General features: G+C 47.1%; 7 protein-coding genes across 7 annotated transcripts; 4 read left to right on the top strand and 3 right to left on the bottom strand.

Annotated features, from left to right (window-relative positions):
* Window positions 1–967: 967 nt before the first annotated feature.
* N7471_013823 (uncharacterized protein) lies at window positions 968–2536 on the top strand (the record flags this gene model as incomplete). The annotated part of the gene is made up of 3 exons (XM_057286541.1): window positions 968–1576; window positions 1653–2138; window positions 2198–2536. The coding sequence occupies 3 exons, from the start codon at window positions 968–970 to the stop codon at window positions 2534–2536; spliced, it is 1434 nt and encodes a 477-aa protein (XP_057129020.1).
* A 2970-nt stretch (window positions 2537–5506) lies between these two features.
* On the bottom strand, window positions 5507–5989 carry N7471_013822 (uncharacterized protein; the record flags this gene model as incomplete). Its single annotated transcript, XM_057286540.1, has 1 exon — window positions 5507–5989. One exon carries the CDS (start codon window positions 5987–5989, stop codon window positions 5507–5509), a length of 483 nt encoding a protein of 160 aa, XP_057129019.1.
* Window positions 5990–7353: 1364 nt separating this feature from the next.
* N7471_013821 (uncharacterized protein) lies at window positions 7354–9776 on the bottom strand (the record flags this gene model as incomplete). Its single annotated transcript, XM_057286539.1, has 3 exons — window positions 7354–7509; window positions 7619–9638; window positions 9733–9776. The coding sequence occupies 3 exons, from the start codon at window positions 9774–9776 to the stop codon at window positions 7354–7356; spliced, it is 2220 nt and encodes a 739-aa protein (XP_057129018.1).
* Window positions 9777–12036: 2260 nt separating this feature from the next.
* N7471_013820 (uncharacterized protein) lies at window positions 12037–12309 on the top strand (the record flags this gene model as incomplete). The annotated part of the gene is made up of 1 exon (XM_057286538.1): window positions 12037–12309. The coding sequence occupies one exon, from the start codon at window positions 12037–12039 to the stop codon at window positions 12307–12309; it is 273 nt and encodes a 90-aa protein (XP_057129017.1).
* Window positions 12310–14064: 1755 nt separating this feature from the next.
* Window positions 14065–14400, top strand: N7471_013819 (uncharacterized protein; the record flags this gene model as incomplete). The annotated part of the gene is made up of 1 exon (XM_057286537.1): window positions 14065–14400. One exon carries the CDS (start codon window positions 14065–14067, stop codon window positions 14398–14400), a length of 336 nt encoding a protein of 111 aa, XP_057129016.1.
* An 802-nt stretch (window positions 14401–15202) lies between these two features.
* N7471_013818 (uncharacterized protein) lies at window positions 15203–15873 on the bottom strand (the record flags this gene model as incomplete). The annotated part of the gene is made up of 4 exons (XM_057286536.1): window positions 15203–15346; window positions 15409–15572; window positions 15637–15691; window positions 15757–15873. The coding sequence occupies 4 exons, from the start codon at window positions 15871–15873 to the stop codon at window positions 15203–15205; spliced, it is 480 nt and encodes a 159-aa protein (XP_057129015.1).
* An 896-nt stretch (window positions 15874–16769) lies between these two features.
* N7471_013817 (uncharacterized protein) lies at window positions 16770–17795 on the top strand (the record flags this gene model as incomplete). The annotated part of the gene is made up of 2 exons (XM_057286535.1): window positions 16770–17221; window positions 17282–17795. 2 exons carry the CDS (start codon window positions 16770–16772, stop codon window positions 17793–17795), a joined length of 966 nt encoding a protein of 321 aa, XP_057129014.1.

Raw genomic sequence — 17795 nt, 5'->3', positions numbered from 1 at the left:
TGAAATGATCAATGACGCGATGGCTATGTTTCGAAAAGGTGCGGCAATACAAGCTACCTTATGATGCGAATGGTGTCAATACAAGTCACTTAAATTTAAGAGATCTTACAATAGTAATAGTGGGGCCCAAAATCCTCAACGGCATGAATGTCTTTTGACAATCTCAATATTATAATACGTGGGCTGCTTTCCCCCTTCGTTGGCTTTAGTTACGGACCGTTGAGCCCTCAAATATCTATCATGTTTTTCTCACCAGTCTACACTAGGAATCAAATAACCCTATCAACTCCAAGTGGAATCCTATATTCCTTAAGCGCGACTACATCCATTTGTCAATTTAATACAACCTCTCAGTTGGCACAAATTTTCGGTTATCACATAAGCTTGCAAGTCACTTAATAACACCCGTTGCGGGGCGGGCAAAGCGCACTGCTCCTGGATCTCGACATGCTGCGGGCAAAATACCTATCCAAGAATCTTGAGTTTCCCTTCTATTCTGATACCCGAGAAAAATAAACAAGGAATTATGGTTCTTGTGAAACATCAAAAGGTGAGCTTGTAACTCGCAAGGGGTCGAGGAATTCTGGCTTGGGGGACATTCCCTATCGGGTATGGTTCAGATTTCATACCATCCTCAATGTGCTAATGAGAACCTGATATGAGGTCAACTATTTGGAATACTGGCTCAATACGGCGGGCGCTCTGGCTAACTTTGGGGCGTGGACTTTGCCTTCTCTAACTCCTCGCCCCTCTCCGGTCTCGCCATATATTGTCAAAACGCCACATCATGCCCGTGTGGTCATCGATAGTATTTTTCTGATACAGACCACTCTTATACACAAAGTGACACTAGCGGTAAGTTAAATTATAGATAGATGGATGGAGCTTTCTTTGCCCCTGGGTCTGCCGACACCAATATATTCCCCACCTCCAGGAAATCACCAAGTCACTGCTGATATTGTCCAAGATGATGCAAAGCCCAACAAGAAACGCTCCCCCCGTGGGTATGGGGTCATTCCCGTTTGCCTTTCGGCCTAGTGTGGAGATTCCTCAGTTTTCTGTGGGATATCGATGGTGGGAAGATGAGGCAATCAATATGCTATGGGCTTATGATTTCAAAGATATGAGTCATGCGATCCGATTTGGGCTATTCCACGACGAAGATTCTCCGCGAAACTCACTGTTGTTTCGCAATACGCAGTTCATTAATGAGTTCCTCGTTGCGGCGTCAGAGCCGCACCAGCATTGCCGCCTATCTGAGCTGTCGCATCCACAGAAAGTGGAAGAGATCCTGCTTCGATCGAGTATCCAGCAACTTCCACTGATTATATGGAGCTGGTTTCCTACAATACCAGGACGTTCATCGGACCCTGGAGCAATCGCTCTAGAAATTGAGGGAGAGAGCCATCGTCATTTCCAGCAGATCGCCTTTGAGGATATCGTACGCTCCGCTCTTGGACACAAAGCTGTGTCAGTAGAGTGGTTCTTTCAGCAGCACACATCATTATACGGTCTTCTTGTGGATCATCTACAAATGTACGCGGAGGAACTTCTGCTTTATTTAGAAGTAGAGGAGGTTGGTGATCCATGAAGCTCAAAACGGATGATCTGCATACTCCGCCATAGGACAAGCGACTAATTGTTTTACATAGCATCTTCGGAATCGAAGTCCCTTTGCCCATCAAGCCCTTTCCCAGTGCATCATAGTCATCCAGCCAGACGGCAAGCACAATATGCCTTCACAAAATACTCCAGGACTTTTATTCATCGCGGCCCCAATCCAGCAACTTTTCAAAAACCATTCCTCCAGCCTATCAACTATATTCAAGGTTCTTAGTGTCCTTAGTGTACGCTTCCAGAAAGCATACAGACACTCCGACCAGATGAATTGGTTCGCACCCTTCGAAACTTCTCTTCCTTTGTTGGAAGACTGCCTTTCTTCATCAGCGACCGATTTGGCAAAAGCCTTGACACAGGCCGATAAATGTTTATTTGAGAGACTGTCGCGACAGACACTTATATTGGAAGATGCTATGGTTTCGGAAACCCTCATCCATTGGCAAAGGCTAAGCAATTCTGTGTTGGAATGCTGCTCTGGACTGTCGGACCTAGTCCCGTACCTTCAGACCTGCACATTGGTGAGGACTCCAACTATCGAACATACCAAGAAACTGAAGTTTAATTTGTTTTCTCACAGGAGCTTTATGAAGCACATAACTATTATTCTCTAATGGCTATGCTAGACGGCCTTTGCAAATATATTGCGGCCGGATCTAATATATTCCGTGATTTCGCCGCCAGTCGTACCGTTATTCCTGCCTCTTTGATACCACCCGAAATCCTGCCTCTCATAGACCCGAGCCACAATTTCGTTTCATACCGCCAGCGCTTCGATCAGCATCCTGGGATTCCGTTCCTCCAGCCCCATATTCGCGAGTTCAAACAGCGCGGCGAGTCGGTGCAACAGCCGCTACTTCGGTTGTTCCAAACTATAACCACCTCCCAGCGTGAGGACAATGACCAGGTGTCCACATAATTCCTTATGTCTGGTACTGTACCTCGCACTGCGGCCATTGAGCGCTTCCTTGAGTAGTGGAATAACGCGGTACATCTTCGTGGCGCCAATAAAATGTGTCACAGATAATCTACACTGTGGATCAATCATTTGACGGCGAAGTCAATTTTGCTGGAATATTGTGTTGCTGGACGAGAGAGTGTGTGAAGCGTGTACGTCATGGTCGGTCCTAGCGTCAGGAACATGAGCTGGGTGAGGATGCAAAGTCAGCTCAGCATAGGGAGATGTTGTGGCAAACTGAAACTTTTCCTTGTTGTGATGTTTTCCGCTCACCATAAAAATACAATGTTCCGCCTTCGGGCTTTTGCAAACCGAAGAAATATCCTAGTTTCCAGTATATGGCAGATAGTTGCATCGTCTAGCCGCACAGTCGGGTAGTATTCACTTTATGACCAATATTATACCTCACCCAGGATAGCTATCGGCCTAACCCGGACTGACAGTTACGAAGTGCCTAACTCAAATTGCCGTCCGTCAGCAAGGGCGCATAAAGCAAATAGTGATATGGAGAAGAGAGATATGAAAACCTTGTTGTTCGGGACCTATGCGGGATTCAAGCCGTCAAGTCAGAGAAATGCCTCGGGATGCACATTTGGCCTGAAGAAGTTGACAATATCGACATGAGAAAATGTGCTTCCTGGCTTATCAGCAACATGTTGGATATCTGTGACTCTATCCAAATATCGATTTAACCATGGGAGAAACGCTTCATCCTCCCCCGTCAATGCTTTTGTTACCACCACGCTATAGCGCCTCCAGAATCCGCGTGATATGAAGTATATGTTACCACCTTCGTGCAGTGTGTGATAGAGTACTTCTCCCATAGTTCCATAGTAAGCTCAGTCCCGAGGCGGTGGACCTTGGAAGATCAACCTCTGGAATAACGTGTTTCGAGAGGTTGGCGATATAGCCCTTCGCCCCTCCCCTTCAATTTGTCAGTCGTATCATCGCGGAGTAGCTCTACTACACAGCGGAGTAGGAGGACAGAGGAACGGGCTTTGTGAGGTATGGATATTCTGTGGGCAAGGATCATAGACCGTGGTTGAAGATTGGACAGGCGTAGATTCCAGCTGAGGGTATTCAGCGACATCCTTTTGATCAGAAGAGATAGAGTCAGAGTATGGTACAATACGTGACAGATCAAACAGATGGGACTTACCTCAACTTATCTTGAATCAACAACGCGCGCGAGCTATCTCCCACTGCAGCCGCAGGGCTTCTGACCGGGGGTCTGACTAGCGCCTTTAGGACACACCAAACCATCTCACCGGTCGTTGAGAGGAACCCTTTGTTCGAAGCATATGACATGGGGGTGGTGTGCTGACCCTTGTCCTATACGGCATCTTGGTCGAGCAAAGACAAGCGATCGTGTGACGAAGAGACGGATGGGAGAGGTCAGTAGTTCGATGGGCCTGATAATTATCATTTGGACCAACAAATTGCAATCAAACGATAAATTCCAAACCAGTCCAGCCAAAGTTCGGAGTAAAATGTCATATCTTGATGGCTAAGTCTTTCCAGGCTCAGGCGCGAAGAGCTTTAGTCGGGGGTGAGTTGGATGATTCAGTAATTTCGAGCATAGCAGAAGAGAAACCGAGTGGAAGCGACATTGCAACTAGGGGATGGATTGTATCTGATGGTAGGAGGACTGATGGTGGTATGAGACAAGCAGGACTACCGTGATCGGATTCTTTAGGAAAGGTGGAAAGTAGGTGACCCAGGTGAGCCTGACTTCCCTAAAACTGACAGTCAGCGGCTCATCTCTTCTCTCAAGCTCACGCCTCGCACCCAGGACTCAACAACAGGTGTACAACTACAGGAAATTGAACTATTTTGTCTATCCGGATAGATAAATATATAACCCAAAGCTCTTTTTGACATTTCCCATCAACGGCCTTGCACAAATCATATCGCAGGAAAGTGGGCAATGCAACTTCTGAGATACCCTCACGCTACTGCACCTTCACTGTACAGCAAGCGAATGAAATACTGCCAAAGGCTTGCTGTAGGTTAATAGGTTAAGCATCCCGTCTAGATCGAAGATGTGCCCAAGAAATGTCGGCTTCCTATCCACCGCGCCTTCCCCCTCCAGCATCCCCTTTCCCTCCAGCATCCCCTTTCCCCTCCAGCATCCCCTTTCCCCTCCAGCATCCCCTTTCCCCTCCAGCATCCCCTTTTCCACATCCATTCAGTGGTTGTAGACCCAGTCGCACAATTTTAGCGCTTGCTGACGACGTTTTGTAGACGAAGACTTGTTCCCTACCCAGCTGCCGATTTTGATCAAACAAGCAGGCGGCCCTTCCAACAAGCCACGGATGCGATAGCAGGATGTCCATGGAGGTATTCACACAAACTCTCCGTTGAATCTCAGAATCATTATTGCAGTGGAAGCCGCAAGCTAATGATTACGTTTTTCCTGCAGAATTTTCCGTGAAAGAACCAGTCCGACCCCGTGTGCCACATGATGAAGAGGTACCAATGATGCATCTGTGAGACAAATATACTCCAATTCCCAAACCCCAGAGGAGATCCTAGGGATCGGTGTTTACAAGAAATCTCCCAACGTACCTCTGCATTCCAACCAGCTGGCGACTGTAATGATAGAGCCCACAACAAGGCACCCATAACACAGGAATAATACTAGCTGGACATGATGATATTCTGTACCGCAAAAGAGGGATGGAAGCACCGAGATAAGCAACCGGTAGAACATTGGAATAGTGTATTGGAACCCAGTTTAGGGAAAGACAGAAGATCTCATTGCTCCAATACGGGGAGAGCGGCACTGAGCCTCTCGGATATGTGACATATCAGAGAACATATTCACAGAATATCAGAATGAGATTTGGTAAAAGAAGAAAATAGTATCCGACACGAAATGGTATGAAAAGAGCAAGATAATATTCCAGACCTTCGGAGAATAGCGTCATTTCACTGCCTCATTTTTGTCTGGTTAAGTCTTTCTATCCATCTACCAATATCAAAATAGACCTGCGAACTCTGGACTAAGTAGTACTCCTCCGCATAAGTCAATATATATTTCAACAACTCGAGCGCCTGATCCCTGATAGTAAAGCTTCGCATGGGGCCCGTAGCTGTGATGCATTCCGTGAGAATGGAGTTCAATCTTTCGAAAGGAACAAACATCTGCACCGTCATGCTGGATGCAATTGGGATAGTTTTTGCATCAACTCCTTCAATTTCCGCCACCCAACCATCAATTATCTCAGAATCCAGGTTGAATGCGCGGTAATCCATAGCAATCTTGCGCAAAACCCTCAGTGAGTTTAAGACTTGAGCCTTCAAGGCTTTCTGGAGAGCCTCGACCGGAACTTGAGGGCTTCCTTGGTTATATGGAGGGTAATCGCGCGAGCGAGAGCGAGGGCCCTGAGTGGCTGAATCGTGAGTCGACATTCGCGGTTTTTTTGCTGTGCTGAAAGAGTCTATTTAGCAAATGCAACGAAGGTTGGGGGAATCAGCCATGCAGACCTCGTTTCATTACGCCCGGCTGATTGGTTGGTCGCGCCAGTAACCCCAGATACCGTTCGACGTGCCTTTTTGGTGGGCCTCCGGACTCGCTGCTTTTCTTCATTCTTGGTTTCCGGTTGAGGTGATGTTGGTGCCGGCCGAGGTCTTATTTCTCGATATCTCGAAATTGGCCGGGGAGAGGGAGTGACGGTTGAAGACACAGATCCTGTTAACCAGCTTTCCGATTGTGGAACGCTCGGATGGATAGAACTTTTTAAACCTATCTCCGAAGGTAGCGGATTGTATGTCGGGCCATAGAAATAGTTTGTTGGGACTTCCGCGAACACGAAGCCAGTGACGTTGAATGGGTTTCCATCATGGGACATACTGCCGCAATAATGAACCAACTTAGAGTCATGTATGTCCAGATAGCTCATGAGGTTGGATTACATATAAAAGGTTTCATGGAGCAGCCTTGACGAGTAGGAATGAGGGTATTTGCTGCCTTGAAGGCAAATGCGCGCGCAGATCCTAAGGGGTAGTCTGTATTCCTGTGCATGACACAGATTTTCCTCCTGGCTGGGAGCACGCATTGGCTGCACTTACCCCCGCAGAAGAATCCTAGGAACCAGACTTGCAAGGGTCTAGTGAGCCACGATAAGCGCTCTTGCCTCACATAGATGTTCCGATGTGACCCGGTCTGACCTCAATTTTTGGTCTGAACCTTCTCTTTGCCCATGTCCTTGGCCCACTAAAACCTGGCCATCTTAGTGGCGGATTCCTTATTGTGTACAAGCGGTAGATCTACCACCATTACTGTTGGAGTCTAGCATACGCAATAAACACTAGAGGTAGGAAGATTTTTGCTTTTACCTTCCAGACTCTGCCTCATTTTCCTAGTTTATAATCGCACCATGGGCACAATTTGCTCACTGGATTGGTCATTTATTTATTTGGGGCGAGCGGATAATGACCTGGCCATCATTGGCCACTGGCCCTCGATAGCTATAAGGCCCGTGGACTTTGCCCTAAGCCCTTTGCGCTAACGGTCATATTGGCTGGCGGCCCAGTAACTAGCACTTTCGCTGCAGGCCCACACAATAATTTTACTGAGAATTCCATGACGGTATTATTGCAGTGTACCGGTGGGTTAGGTTAGCCCTATATGGTCAACTGATATGCATAACTCTAACTAAAATGACAAAAACACCCGCTAACTACCACCATCCCCCAGATATTCTCCGTTAAGAGGCACAGCAGGCGGAAAGTACAACAGACCCAGCAGTCACCCAAACACGTTTTCAATCTTCCTATATATCCTGATTGGGAGAGGATGATGTCTCAGTTCCTAGTGCATAATGATTACCATAGAGACACGCGGGCGATTCTGCCATTGGGGCGAATTCATCTGCTAACTGGGTGGGCGTGAACCGTCGAGTCTGATCGTACGTCATCCAGCGGGCGACCTAGTATAAGATAGATGGTTAGCTTTAGAGGTGCTAATGGGAACACGGGCAAACGGACGGTTGCGATCCGCACTCCAACCCAGAGACATCTATGTGTTCTAAGAATCACTGTCGAATGTTCTTCTGTTGATGGTCTGTTGTTTTTGGTAGGAGCCCCCTCGAAGAATCTTTGTGGGTAGTACAGCTGGCTCCATGCCTGTCCTCTGATCAAAAAGTCCTCTGGTAGCTGGTGTATAGTTGAGTCGTTAAGAAGTGGGAATGATTCGTCTTCGATCTTGGAAATGATCGTGTCAGGGCGGAATAAGGTATTTAAATAATTTGCAAGTTGCGACCACGGAACTAGCGGTTCTAGTCGTTGTATAGCAGCTGATTTTAGGGTGAGGCACCACACAAATGCCATAGCGATATGCACACTCGGGTACATGTTGGGATCACCGATTTGGCCTAGCATGATGATCAATGTGTGAAACATGAGAGAGCTTGCCCGGAACGCAAGCTGAGATGAGAGATCGTTGCATGTTGCGTATATTGGTGCACTAGATGCCCACCTGGTTGCCACTAAGCGGTTTTCTGCTGTAGGATTGCGCGGCTTCAATGTAAAATCCGTTTTGATCGCTGCGTATTTACTCCCATATTGAAATATTGCAGCGATATTGCAAGACATGAGTTGCACACCTTGTTGCCCGTGTGGGCCTACCCGACGAATCTCCTTACGTAGGGTGGCAAGAAAGATATTCGCTCGAGAAACGAAATCTTCAACCGGAGCTTGCATAAAAAGCGCACCGTGAGTAGCCACGAACCAAGTTATCAAACTTCTTTTCAGGATCGGCACATCCATGAGAGAAGTGATTAGCTCACTCATGCCATTGAGAGCATTAGGGAATGCACGCACGCTGATCAATGCTTTCGTGTAGTGAAAAAATTGCTGAAGAACATCCGATCGAGCTAAAATAGCAAGATGATGCTGGATACAGCCTTTTTCCGGGCTTGTGTCCGCGACTTGGTTGTACCAATACCTTGACACCCCTGCCCAGAGTTCGCGGTCCTTTTTGTCGAAATCTTCCACGGCCATTCGGTACCGCGCCAAGTCACCCAGACACTCAATCCAAGTCTCTTTAGTGTTTGGCACGCTTTCTAACAGCAATGTAATCATCGAGTACGAGAGGTAGATAAAGTCAAGCATATACTCCATCGAGCCGGGGAGCTTCTGACGCAATAGCTCCAAAAATGAATGCACTCCATACCGCCACATACGCGCCGGCATCGCATACTTATCAGCTAAATCCTTGAGAATAGGACCAGCTGACGGATGTTGAGAGGCGAGAAAAAAATCATGATGTTCATAGAGTAGTGTTCGGTGTAGGGAGACGAGTGTCTGCCACTGAGCCTGTGATAGCTCGGCTTTTGATTGTGCTTGTTGTCTGTCGATTTCGATGCACTTCTTTTCCACCATAACAAGTCCGGTATAGATTCCCCGCACTTCATTGATCAGTTGCTCCTCGGTAATGGCGTGCGTGTCCGGCTGCCTAAACATTTCATGAGGCTTTTCTTCCTGGGTGTCTGCCCCTCCACCCACCATCTCCACATTTTGATTTATTATTTCTTCATTTCTCGTGTGCCATGATGCCTGCACTTGCTCTTGCTTTTTCGTGGCGTGAGAAACATTCTGAATTCCACCAGCATTCTGACTGTGCACAGCAATGGGCATTGAATGTGATCTTTGCGATTCTGGACGTCTAGCAGCGCCTTGAGCTAGCTGTAATCCCTCATCCTGCCGAGGCGCAGTGATCCCAATATTTGGATCTGTAGGGCGTTCGTTTATACATTGAAATATGTCGGACTTTAGCTGCTCAGAAGCGGATTCCCGCAACCGCCGAGGCTCTCTGGAGACCCGGAATCTGTCCAGGCGACGAGATTTGCTGATATGGCCACCATCAGTGCAATCAAGGCTTCTCGGAGCTCGAATACCGTGAGTACTGCGTGGCTCCATATCGCAATCATCTAGAAGGCCAGTAGATTTTGGTCGAGCACTGGATATCGTCGACGTGGCTGAGCAGCAGCTGTCGGAACCCACTGATACAGTGATAGGTTCTTCTGACAGTGGTATTTTTATAGATCCCCTGTATGAACTGTTAAATGATATTTAGGAAACAAAAGCTTGGGATCACAACGTGCCTAGGTGACACGTCGCCATGGAATCTTGTCCCGGCATCCAACCCGCACCGAGTCGGCCCTTCCTCCCCACAGCACACTAGCTTGTCGCCCATTTCAATTATCTAGGTAGAATTAGTCTAATGTTTGAGTCTTAAAAGTGACCAACACACCTAGGAAGAATAAGAGATGTTCAAATTCTACATGTTATCATGAAGATCGGGCGAAATATATATCAGGGAACCATCAAAGAATTTATTTGTAATAGGTATAGCCCTGTTGTTGAATCCTGTGCAATCCAATACCAATCTAGTTCGCGTATTATGGCGAGGCAATTATGTACTCCACTTGACTCCAAACAAAGGGATCTAGCCTGTTAATCCCACATTCCTTCCCGGGCTCAACTTAAAATAGAGCCTTTACAAGGGAGTTACCATAGGATATTTCAAGCCAAATGGGAGGAAGTGTGGGAAGACGTGCTTGTAGATTTCACCCAGGTGAAATCCTACACGGGTGGAACTTTACATGGCTTTAAAATTCCTGGATATTGAACCTTTAATGAGCGCATACAAAGGGGGTGTGCGCTCGGCTACGGCCTTGGAAACTATCATGTGAGCCTTTATCGTGCATTTTTTTACTCCATATTAGGCTAAGCGATAATTCTACTTGTCTCGGTTCTTAGTCTTGCTTGCTTTTACATGATTTCAGACGTTATCTCGGGAGAATGGTGAACACGAACCTTCGGAGTATAAGGTAAATTCATATCATTGAGTAATTGATGGTTCTTGTACCTATCGGAGTCTGCCTGAGCGTGCGGCTAGCTATGTCATCGCGAGAGGCATTCCTGAAATCAGTCAAACCAGGACTCTTGCATAGTACCCTGTAATCCAATTTCTCCATTTAACGAGGGGGCTCAAAAAGGGACACTAGTATTATCGTTAGATTAGTGATCCCCGGTGTATTGCTTTCTGTGGTGGAAATGTGGTGGAAAATCGGCATCGAAGACCCGAAAGATCAGACGCAGCGGCCCAGGGATTTCGTTGGATCCGATGAAGTAAGATTATAAATACGGTGCCTAGTCCAGGGTCTCCTACTTTCGCTCAAGACTAGCATGGGGCTCAAATATGCCGACTGCATTCAGATGGGTGGCTCTCAATCCGGTTAGTGCTGACGTCCTCTGCCACATCATCCCGAAGGACGAACCCCCCCCCCCGTTTTTGTTACAACTGGATTTAACGCAGATAATAAGAAATTTCTTGTTTTGAATACATTCCTAGTAGAAAAATGTTCGAAACAGGCAGCTGACAGTTAATGATGAGCTACGGAGACCACCCAAGATCCCAGGCACAGGGAATTATTGTCCTATTTGTTATGCAAACGCCGATACAGGAGGCTGGTCTCTCAATTATTGGCCAAACACATTTGACTCTCCACAAGGTCAGAGCAGGTCAAAGCGGACGCCACTCCAAATTAGTCCAATATTGTCCGCGCGGATAAGATTGGACTAATTCTTTTTTTTTTTGGATTAAAAAAAAAAACAAAAAAAAGAATTTTCTCGGGTTAGGGCAGTAATGGATTCTATATGTGGACCGTGGCTTTACTGGATGGGCCCGACATATAGAAGGTCTTAGTCCATCCGCAGAAGACTTTGCTCCAATGCTCACTGTACCAAAAAAACACCGGGGCACAGTACACCAAACATACCCCCAGCAGTCCCACTTGGGTATGCATATTGCACATAGCCCGTGGTCATGAAGGCGGCAAAAAACCGGCGTGTGACAAAAGCTACTTGCGCTTTACCCCTGATCGATTCGTCGATGCGATGATTAGTTGGACTGAGAGGCTTAAACCTCAGATGTCTTCCGCAGAAATCTGCGCCGATCATATGCTCATCGGGAATTTGAAGCTCATCTCTCACCATGCAGCAGAAAGTAACAAACCGGGGATCACCAATCCAACGGTGATACCAGTGCCCCACCAGTGCCCCTTCTTTGAGCTCCCTGCATTACATTGAGACTATGGAACACAAGGTGCAAGAGTGCTGGATGGACTCATTTCAGGAATGGCTCTCGCGACGTATGGAAGCCTACCCGTCATTTCGGTCTTCCTGTCAGCGTACGCGAAATACAGTTCAAGTAATGTGCTCCCTTGTCGGTGCATTGGCTTGCTGCATGGGCCATTTAACTCGTATATATCGATACTTTGATATAAATCATACGGCCCCCCAAGCAGAAGGAATTATTGCAAATACGAATGAATCTTTTGGTGCCTCTATCTGGAGCCGACGGCTTGCGAGTTGGCAGTAAAACTCAAAAAGGAATACTGCATCTATGTCCTGTTTTTTATGGGAATACTTCCGCTTTGGTTTCATTCTCCATGCTGGAAATGGAAATGATGACACCTGGTCGAATAATGATTTGGCAGGCGGAGAACCCGGTGACCCAGTACACGCTCCAACTCAAGGCCAAATTACTCCTTCAAATCATTAAGGCGGGTTTGATCGGAAATTGGAAGTTTCTTCGACGTTTGATCCTCGACTTCGCCATTTGTGGGCAACGAGTCATGTTGATTGTGATTGTCATAACCATGAGGCTGGTAAACACCATGTGGGAACGAAGCTTCGCAAATTCCTTCGAGCCTCTCGAATGATTGTACGCATTATTCTTGTTTCTTTTTTTTGGTCAGAATCTTTGCTTTTTATAAATTGGCTCCCCGATAACACCCTCCAATCTTCTAAATCATACCGAAAAAAAAAATGTCACTTGGGGCGAAACAAGACTACAATACTGCTCTACTGTCAAGAAAGGCAAAGGGGCATCCAGTCGAGGTCTGGATAATCTGTTCTACGGAATGTATAATTTTCTTACCTAATCTTTCCTCTAATCAACTATCACCAATCACATTTAAAATCAAACAAAATCCACTCCAAGCAGCTGATAATTCAAACAGACTCTTGGTCTCGACTTACGATGGTAATCTATTGAGCAAATCTAGAGCTTTGATAGTGGGCAATCCAGACTGCATATTACGGGGAAAGTATGCAAGTACGAAAGAGGAACATCGAGATCTTTCAATTTGCGATCGGACGAGGTACTCTTCGTGCGAGGCGGAGTCAAGATGGAGATTTCGCTGCCTGCTGGGGCATTTCTTGTGTGCCAAGGATTTTCCGAGGATCCGTGGGGGATGGATCCGTCAGCCCCTGAAGCTTTTGCCTTTATGAGAATCTAGTGGGGGCTATCGAGTTGCTTGTTGAATCTGCATGTGCTGAACAGCCCATCTCTGCCGAGAATACTTTAGCTAGAGGATATAGGCAGATTCTTCGTGTAGCTTACCGGGATAGATTCCATGGATGCATTGATAGTTGAGCCTCAGGCGAGTTAGAAGTTGTGCTCGATGCGTGACGTATGAAAAGTCACCGTCTCGCAGCATTTCCATTGTTCGGGCTTCTTCGGACAAGGATAGACAACGCAAGGCGGGAAGGACGGGTAACCGAAGGAGCGTAATTTCATGCCCAAATTCACGTTCAAACCGCATCAGCCTGCGTCCATGTTGGATTGATTTTTTGGTGTTTTCATTGTCCAATAATCCTTCTTCTTGAATAAATGAAGCCATAGTTCCGAAGCGATGGGGCCCTGAGCACGGCGTAGGTTCATTGCGTCCAGTCCGTTGAAGCTAGTCTTGCTCCCACAAAGCTAAGTTGGTCCATTGCTGGACATCTTGGAGCCGCTGTATCCAGCATTGGGTGTTCTTCCCCATTGCCATCAGCTCGGTAGCCCGCCGTCTTTCCCCTTGTACCAAGTCCCCCTCTTAGATGACAGAGGTCAAGTCGAGCTTGAGAAAGCGAATGAACAAATCCAGCTGTATTGACAAGTCTGTTAGAAGCCTGTCCGCGGTAGCTGGGGGCATGATGTTTGCTGGAGATAAACGACCGCGCGGGACTAGAGTAAGTAGGTTCACGGGGCTGTCACATAGCTATCCAGAAGCAGTATAGATCAGAACGCGCCGCAGGAATTCGACCTGAGCTCTAGACACTCAGATGGAATTTAATGTCAGCACATCTGGCTAGTGAGTTACCACTGAGTGCAAAACATCAATCATCGCTTCCCTTTCCATTATCCGTACTCACTGCTCCGGTCGCAATTATATCTTGATGTTCTGTTTACACATGCTGAGGTAGACGTTCTATCTTTCGGCCAATCTTCCGGAATCCCTTCTGCCATGCATATCTTACGATTCCTCCAGTGTCTCGGTATCCCAAAGGTATGAAAGAAGGGTGTTCCGTTCTGACCTGGCGCATTCTGAACCTAGTCACAGAGAACAAATGTCATCATAAATGCCAGGGGGCCCTCCCTCGATGGGGAGACAAATGTCACAATAACAGAGACCCCTTGTGCACAGACAATAATGAATCTACACAGTGAATGCACCATTGTCAGTGAACCTCCGGATTTGGAAAAAAGCATGGAGTTTTCCAGGGCCGGAGAGGCGGATGCTGCCCAGTCTCAAGTCATCAAAGTATGGTCCATCAATTACACTTTCGTTAAGGGAGTCGAAACCCCATTCATTGATACCTTGGAAGTAGAATTGATGTCTAATGGGGCGAAGAAGGCTGTGATGAAAAACAGGACGTATACCGATGTGATGGAGATGGACGGAGGCGAGGATGCAGTGACAGAATTTGGGCTTATTTCCGATAAGCCGATCGAAAAAGCAGAAATAGGGAACATGTATTGCCACTGATTTGTACGGCTGAGCTCACTTGTCCCCTGGTATGAAATAATAACCAGAGCCATTGGAGGGTATCTGAAAAATTCTCAGTGTATGGTTAATTGAACAATCAATCAAAAACACCGTTCAATTTGCGAATTAAAAAAATGACCCTGTTTTACCAAAATCGCCTTTGACGCTCGCACGCGCGACGTATCATACTCACGCTGAGACCATCTCGGTCTCCCTGGACCCAGATTCGTACCCATATGGAGAAGACGGCTTACGGTTGGCCAGATTGACGTATTGAACCCAAATCCCAGATGTTTGACCTCATATCCGGTTTTGATTAGCTCTCTGGGCGGGGGTAGGAAATCTGAACCATACCCTATATGGAATGTTCCAACGCCAGAAGCCTTCGCCCCCTTGCGTCCGATAACTTCCTCTTTCGACATTTCACATGGGCCATAGCTTATTGAGTATGGCCTTTATGAACCGGAATAGAAGAGAAATCCTGGTTTATTGGATTGCAGCCACCGTTTCATGAGAATCTTTATTGAGCTGTTTACAGGGGTTGGAGGAGTTCGCTTCACATAGATAGTACAGATGACCTGCCGATCACAACATCAATCTCACTCTAACGGTCTCATATCGCTTGTGGTCCTCACCCCCTTTCAAATCAATCTAACCTGCTCCAGCAACTGCGCTGAATTCTAGATGACTCTCCACTACTACATAGGAAAGTCATCAACCCTGACTTGTGCCTCGCAGCGAAATGCGGGAGTATCCGATAGGTAGAAGTCGCCACAGAGCTTAATGCTGTGAACTACCCATATCAAGTCTTTCTCCCGCAGAAGTATTCCAAGAACTCGCCTATACTCATGTCGCGGCTCGCAAACTTAGCACCTGGGCTAATATTGACGTGGTTAATCTGGCGAAAGGAGGCTGGATCTTCTGCGCCTTTTCGCATACTTCCGACCTACAGCAAGAAGTGAGCAACCTGTCGAGCCATGTGATTAATCACAGGAAATAGTATCATACGGTGCAAACATTGTGGTCAAGCGAACCAGATTCCACCACAACCGGACGCCGGTTGTTCTGCTTCGGCCGTTGTCTAGACTTGTCCCCAATCTCTGCAATTCTCCCGTTCATCACTGATCCACCATCGACAACCAGATTGGATACAGTGTGTATGGTGGTACGGCCTATAAAATTTTGTAATCATGAGACACGTTCGGTGAAAGCATTCATGGTGGGTTGTGGAAGTACCTGGGTTGATATTTTGTTCGCCGTTCCGGTTACTTTCGAAGCCTGGAGAAGTAGGCTATTGATATCATCAATAAGAAATAGCTATACATTACGAGCAAGAATAGTTTAGCAGAAACATACCTTGTTGTCCTCATTTACCTGCGATTGCGCCGTCCCCTCCCCAGGTACCCGTAATTCCTGATGGGAGGGTTGATCATCTCGAAGAGTTATCTCTGCTTTCTTGTATGTGATAGTCATGATAAGAAATTTTTGAGTCAAAGGCCAGAATGTTCTGAGTAGATAGTGATGAGACTGATGAGAGGAAGATATGTGATGACGGTGGAGATGAAAGGAGGCCGGCCGCCTCTTGTACCAATTTAACACTCACATAACTGGCGTATACACTGTAATAACACTGCTATGGAATGTTCTGTAAAATTGCGGTGTGGGCCTGCAGCGAAAGTGATAGCCACTCGGGGCGCCCGGCCAACATGACCGATAGGGTAAGAGGACGAAGGCCAAAGTCCACGGGCCTTCTGGGTATCAAGGTCCCGTGGCCAATGATGGCCAAGTCATGCTCCGCCTGTCCCAAAGGAAGGAGCAGTATAATCGGCTAGACACTGCCAATAGCGTAAGTACCAAAGAAAAGATTTCGGCAGAGTGTGGAAGGTGAAGGAAATAGTCTGCCTATGTCTAGCGTTCATTACGTATGACGGACTTCAACCGTAATGATGGTGAGCCTACCACTTTGCCAGTTTATAAAGGGATCGGCCACAGTATGGGCCGGCTTTCATAGGCTAAGGATGTAGGCGAAGAGAAGGTTCAGACCAGAAAACTTGGGGTCGGTCCGGCGTCACATCGGAACACCTATTTGAGGCAAGAGCGCCTATCCTCTGATCCACTGACCCCTTGCAAGTCTGGTTACTAAATTATCTACTCGAGAGTGGCGCATTTAGTGTGGTTCTCGCCAGGAGGGAGAACCAGCCTCACGCACAGGAATACAGATCACGCCTTCCGATCCGCGCATGCTCTTTGGCCTGAATGCAGGACACAAACTTCTTCCTACTCGTCCAACTAAAGTTTCTTCCAGGTAAACCAACCCCGTGAGCTACCTGAAATTTCAAGATCCTCACCCAACTCATTGCTGTGGCAGAATGTACCATGACGAAAATCCATCAAACGTCAACACAAGCTTCCCGTTAATGGGAGCCCTGACAGACTACCCCTATGGCGAAACATACACTCCATTAATGGACTCATTTTCTGTCATTGACCCAGCAAGTGGTTATGTTTGGGGATTTCAACAAGCAGAAAACTGGGTGACAGCAGCTGCACCTTCGACCATCACTCAACCTCGCCGGCCAAATTTCGGATATCGAGAAATAAGACCTCGACCGCCGGATATACCAGCGCCCACAGTACCTCCAAATGAGGCTCATAAAGAGGAACAACACACCCAGCTCCGTGAATTGGGGCGAGGGATACACTCGAAGCGCCGAAGACAGTCGGACCACGAACAGGTTCAAAGGACAACCAAAAAGGCGCGTCCAGCGGTATGTGAGGCTGCTGACACGACCAATCAACCAGTTATCATTGATAAAATGAGGTTTGCATAACTGTATTTCCGAACCGGCGTTCCTTGCAATGGCTAAATGGACTTTTACAGCACAGCGAAAACACCGCCAGCGCCGAGATACGATTCAGCCACGCAGGGCCCATCCTCTCGGTCGCCTGATCAACCTACAGATCAACAAGAGGGCACTGCTAAGTGTCCAGCACAGGCTGTTCAGGAAGCCTTGAAGGTTCAGGTTTTACAATCAATCAAGGTGTTGCGCGAGATCGCTAGGAGCTTCCGTGTATTGAATCTGGAACTTGAGACAATCGATGGTTGGATATCAGAAATCAAAGGTGCTGACGCAACACTCATTCCTGTTTTATCAAGCACTGTGGCTCAGGCTATTGTTCCTTTCGAAAACCTAAATCTCATTCTCACGGAATGCTTCACTGCTTCAGGCCCCATGCGAGGCTTTCTTATCAGGGATCAGGCGCTCGAGTTGTTGAAATATATACAGACATATGCGGAGGAGTACCATTTATTCCAGAATAAACGGGTCTATTTTGACATTGGTAGATGGATAGAAAGACTTAGCCCAGGCAACCATGATGAGCAAGGCGAATGA

Source organism: Penicillium samsonianum, assembly GCF_028829775.1.
Source record: "Penicillium samsonianum strain IBT 33392 chromosome Unknown utg000010l_segment0_segment0, whole genome shotgun sequence".
NCBI lineage: Eukaryota > Fungi > Ascomycota > Eurotiomycetes > Eurotiales > Aspergillaceae > Penicillium > Penicillium samsonianum.
Note: the sequence above shows the minus strand (reverse complement) of the source record. Positions and strands in the feature narration are given on the sequence as shown.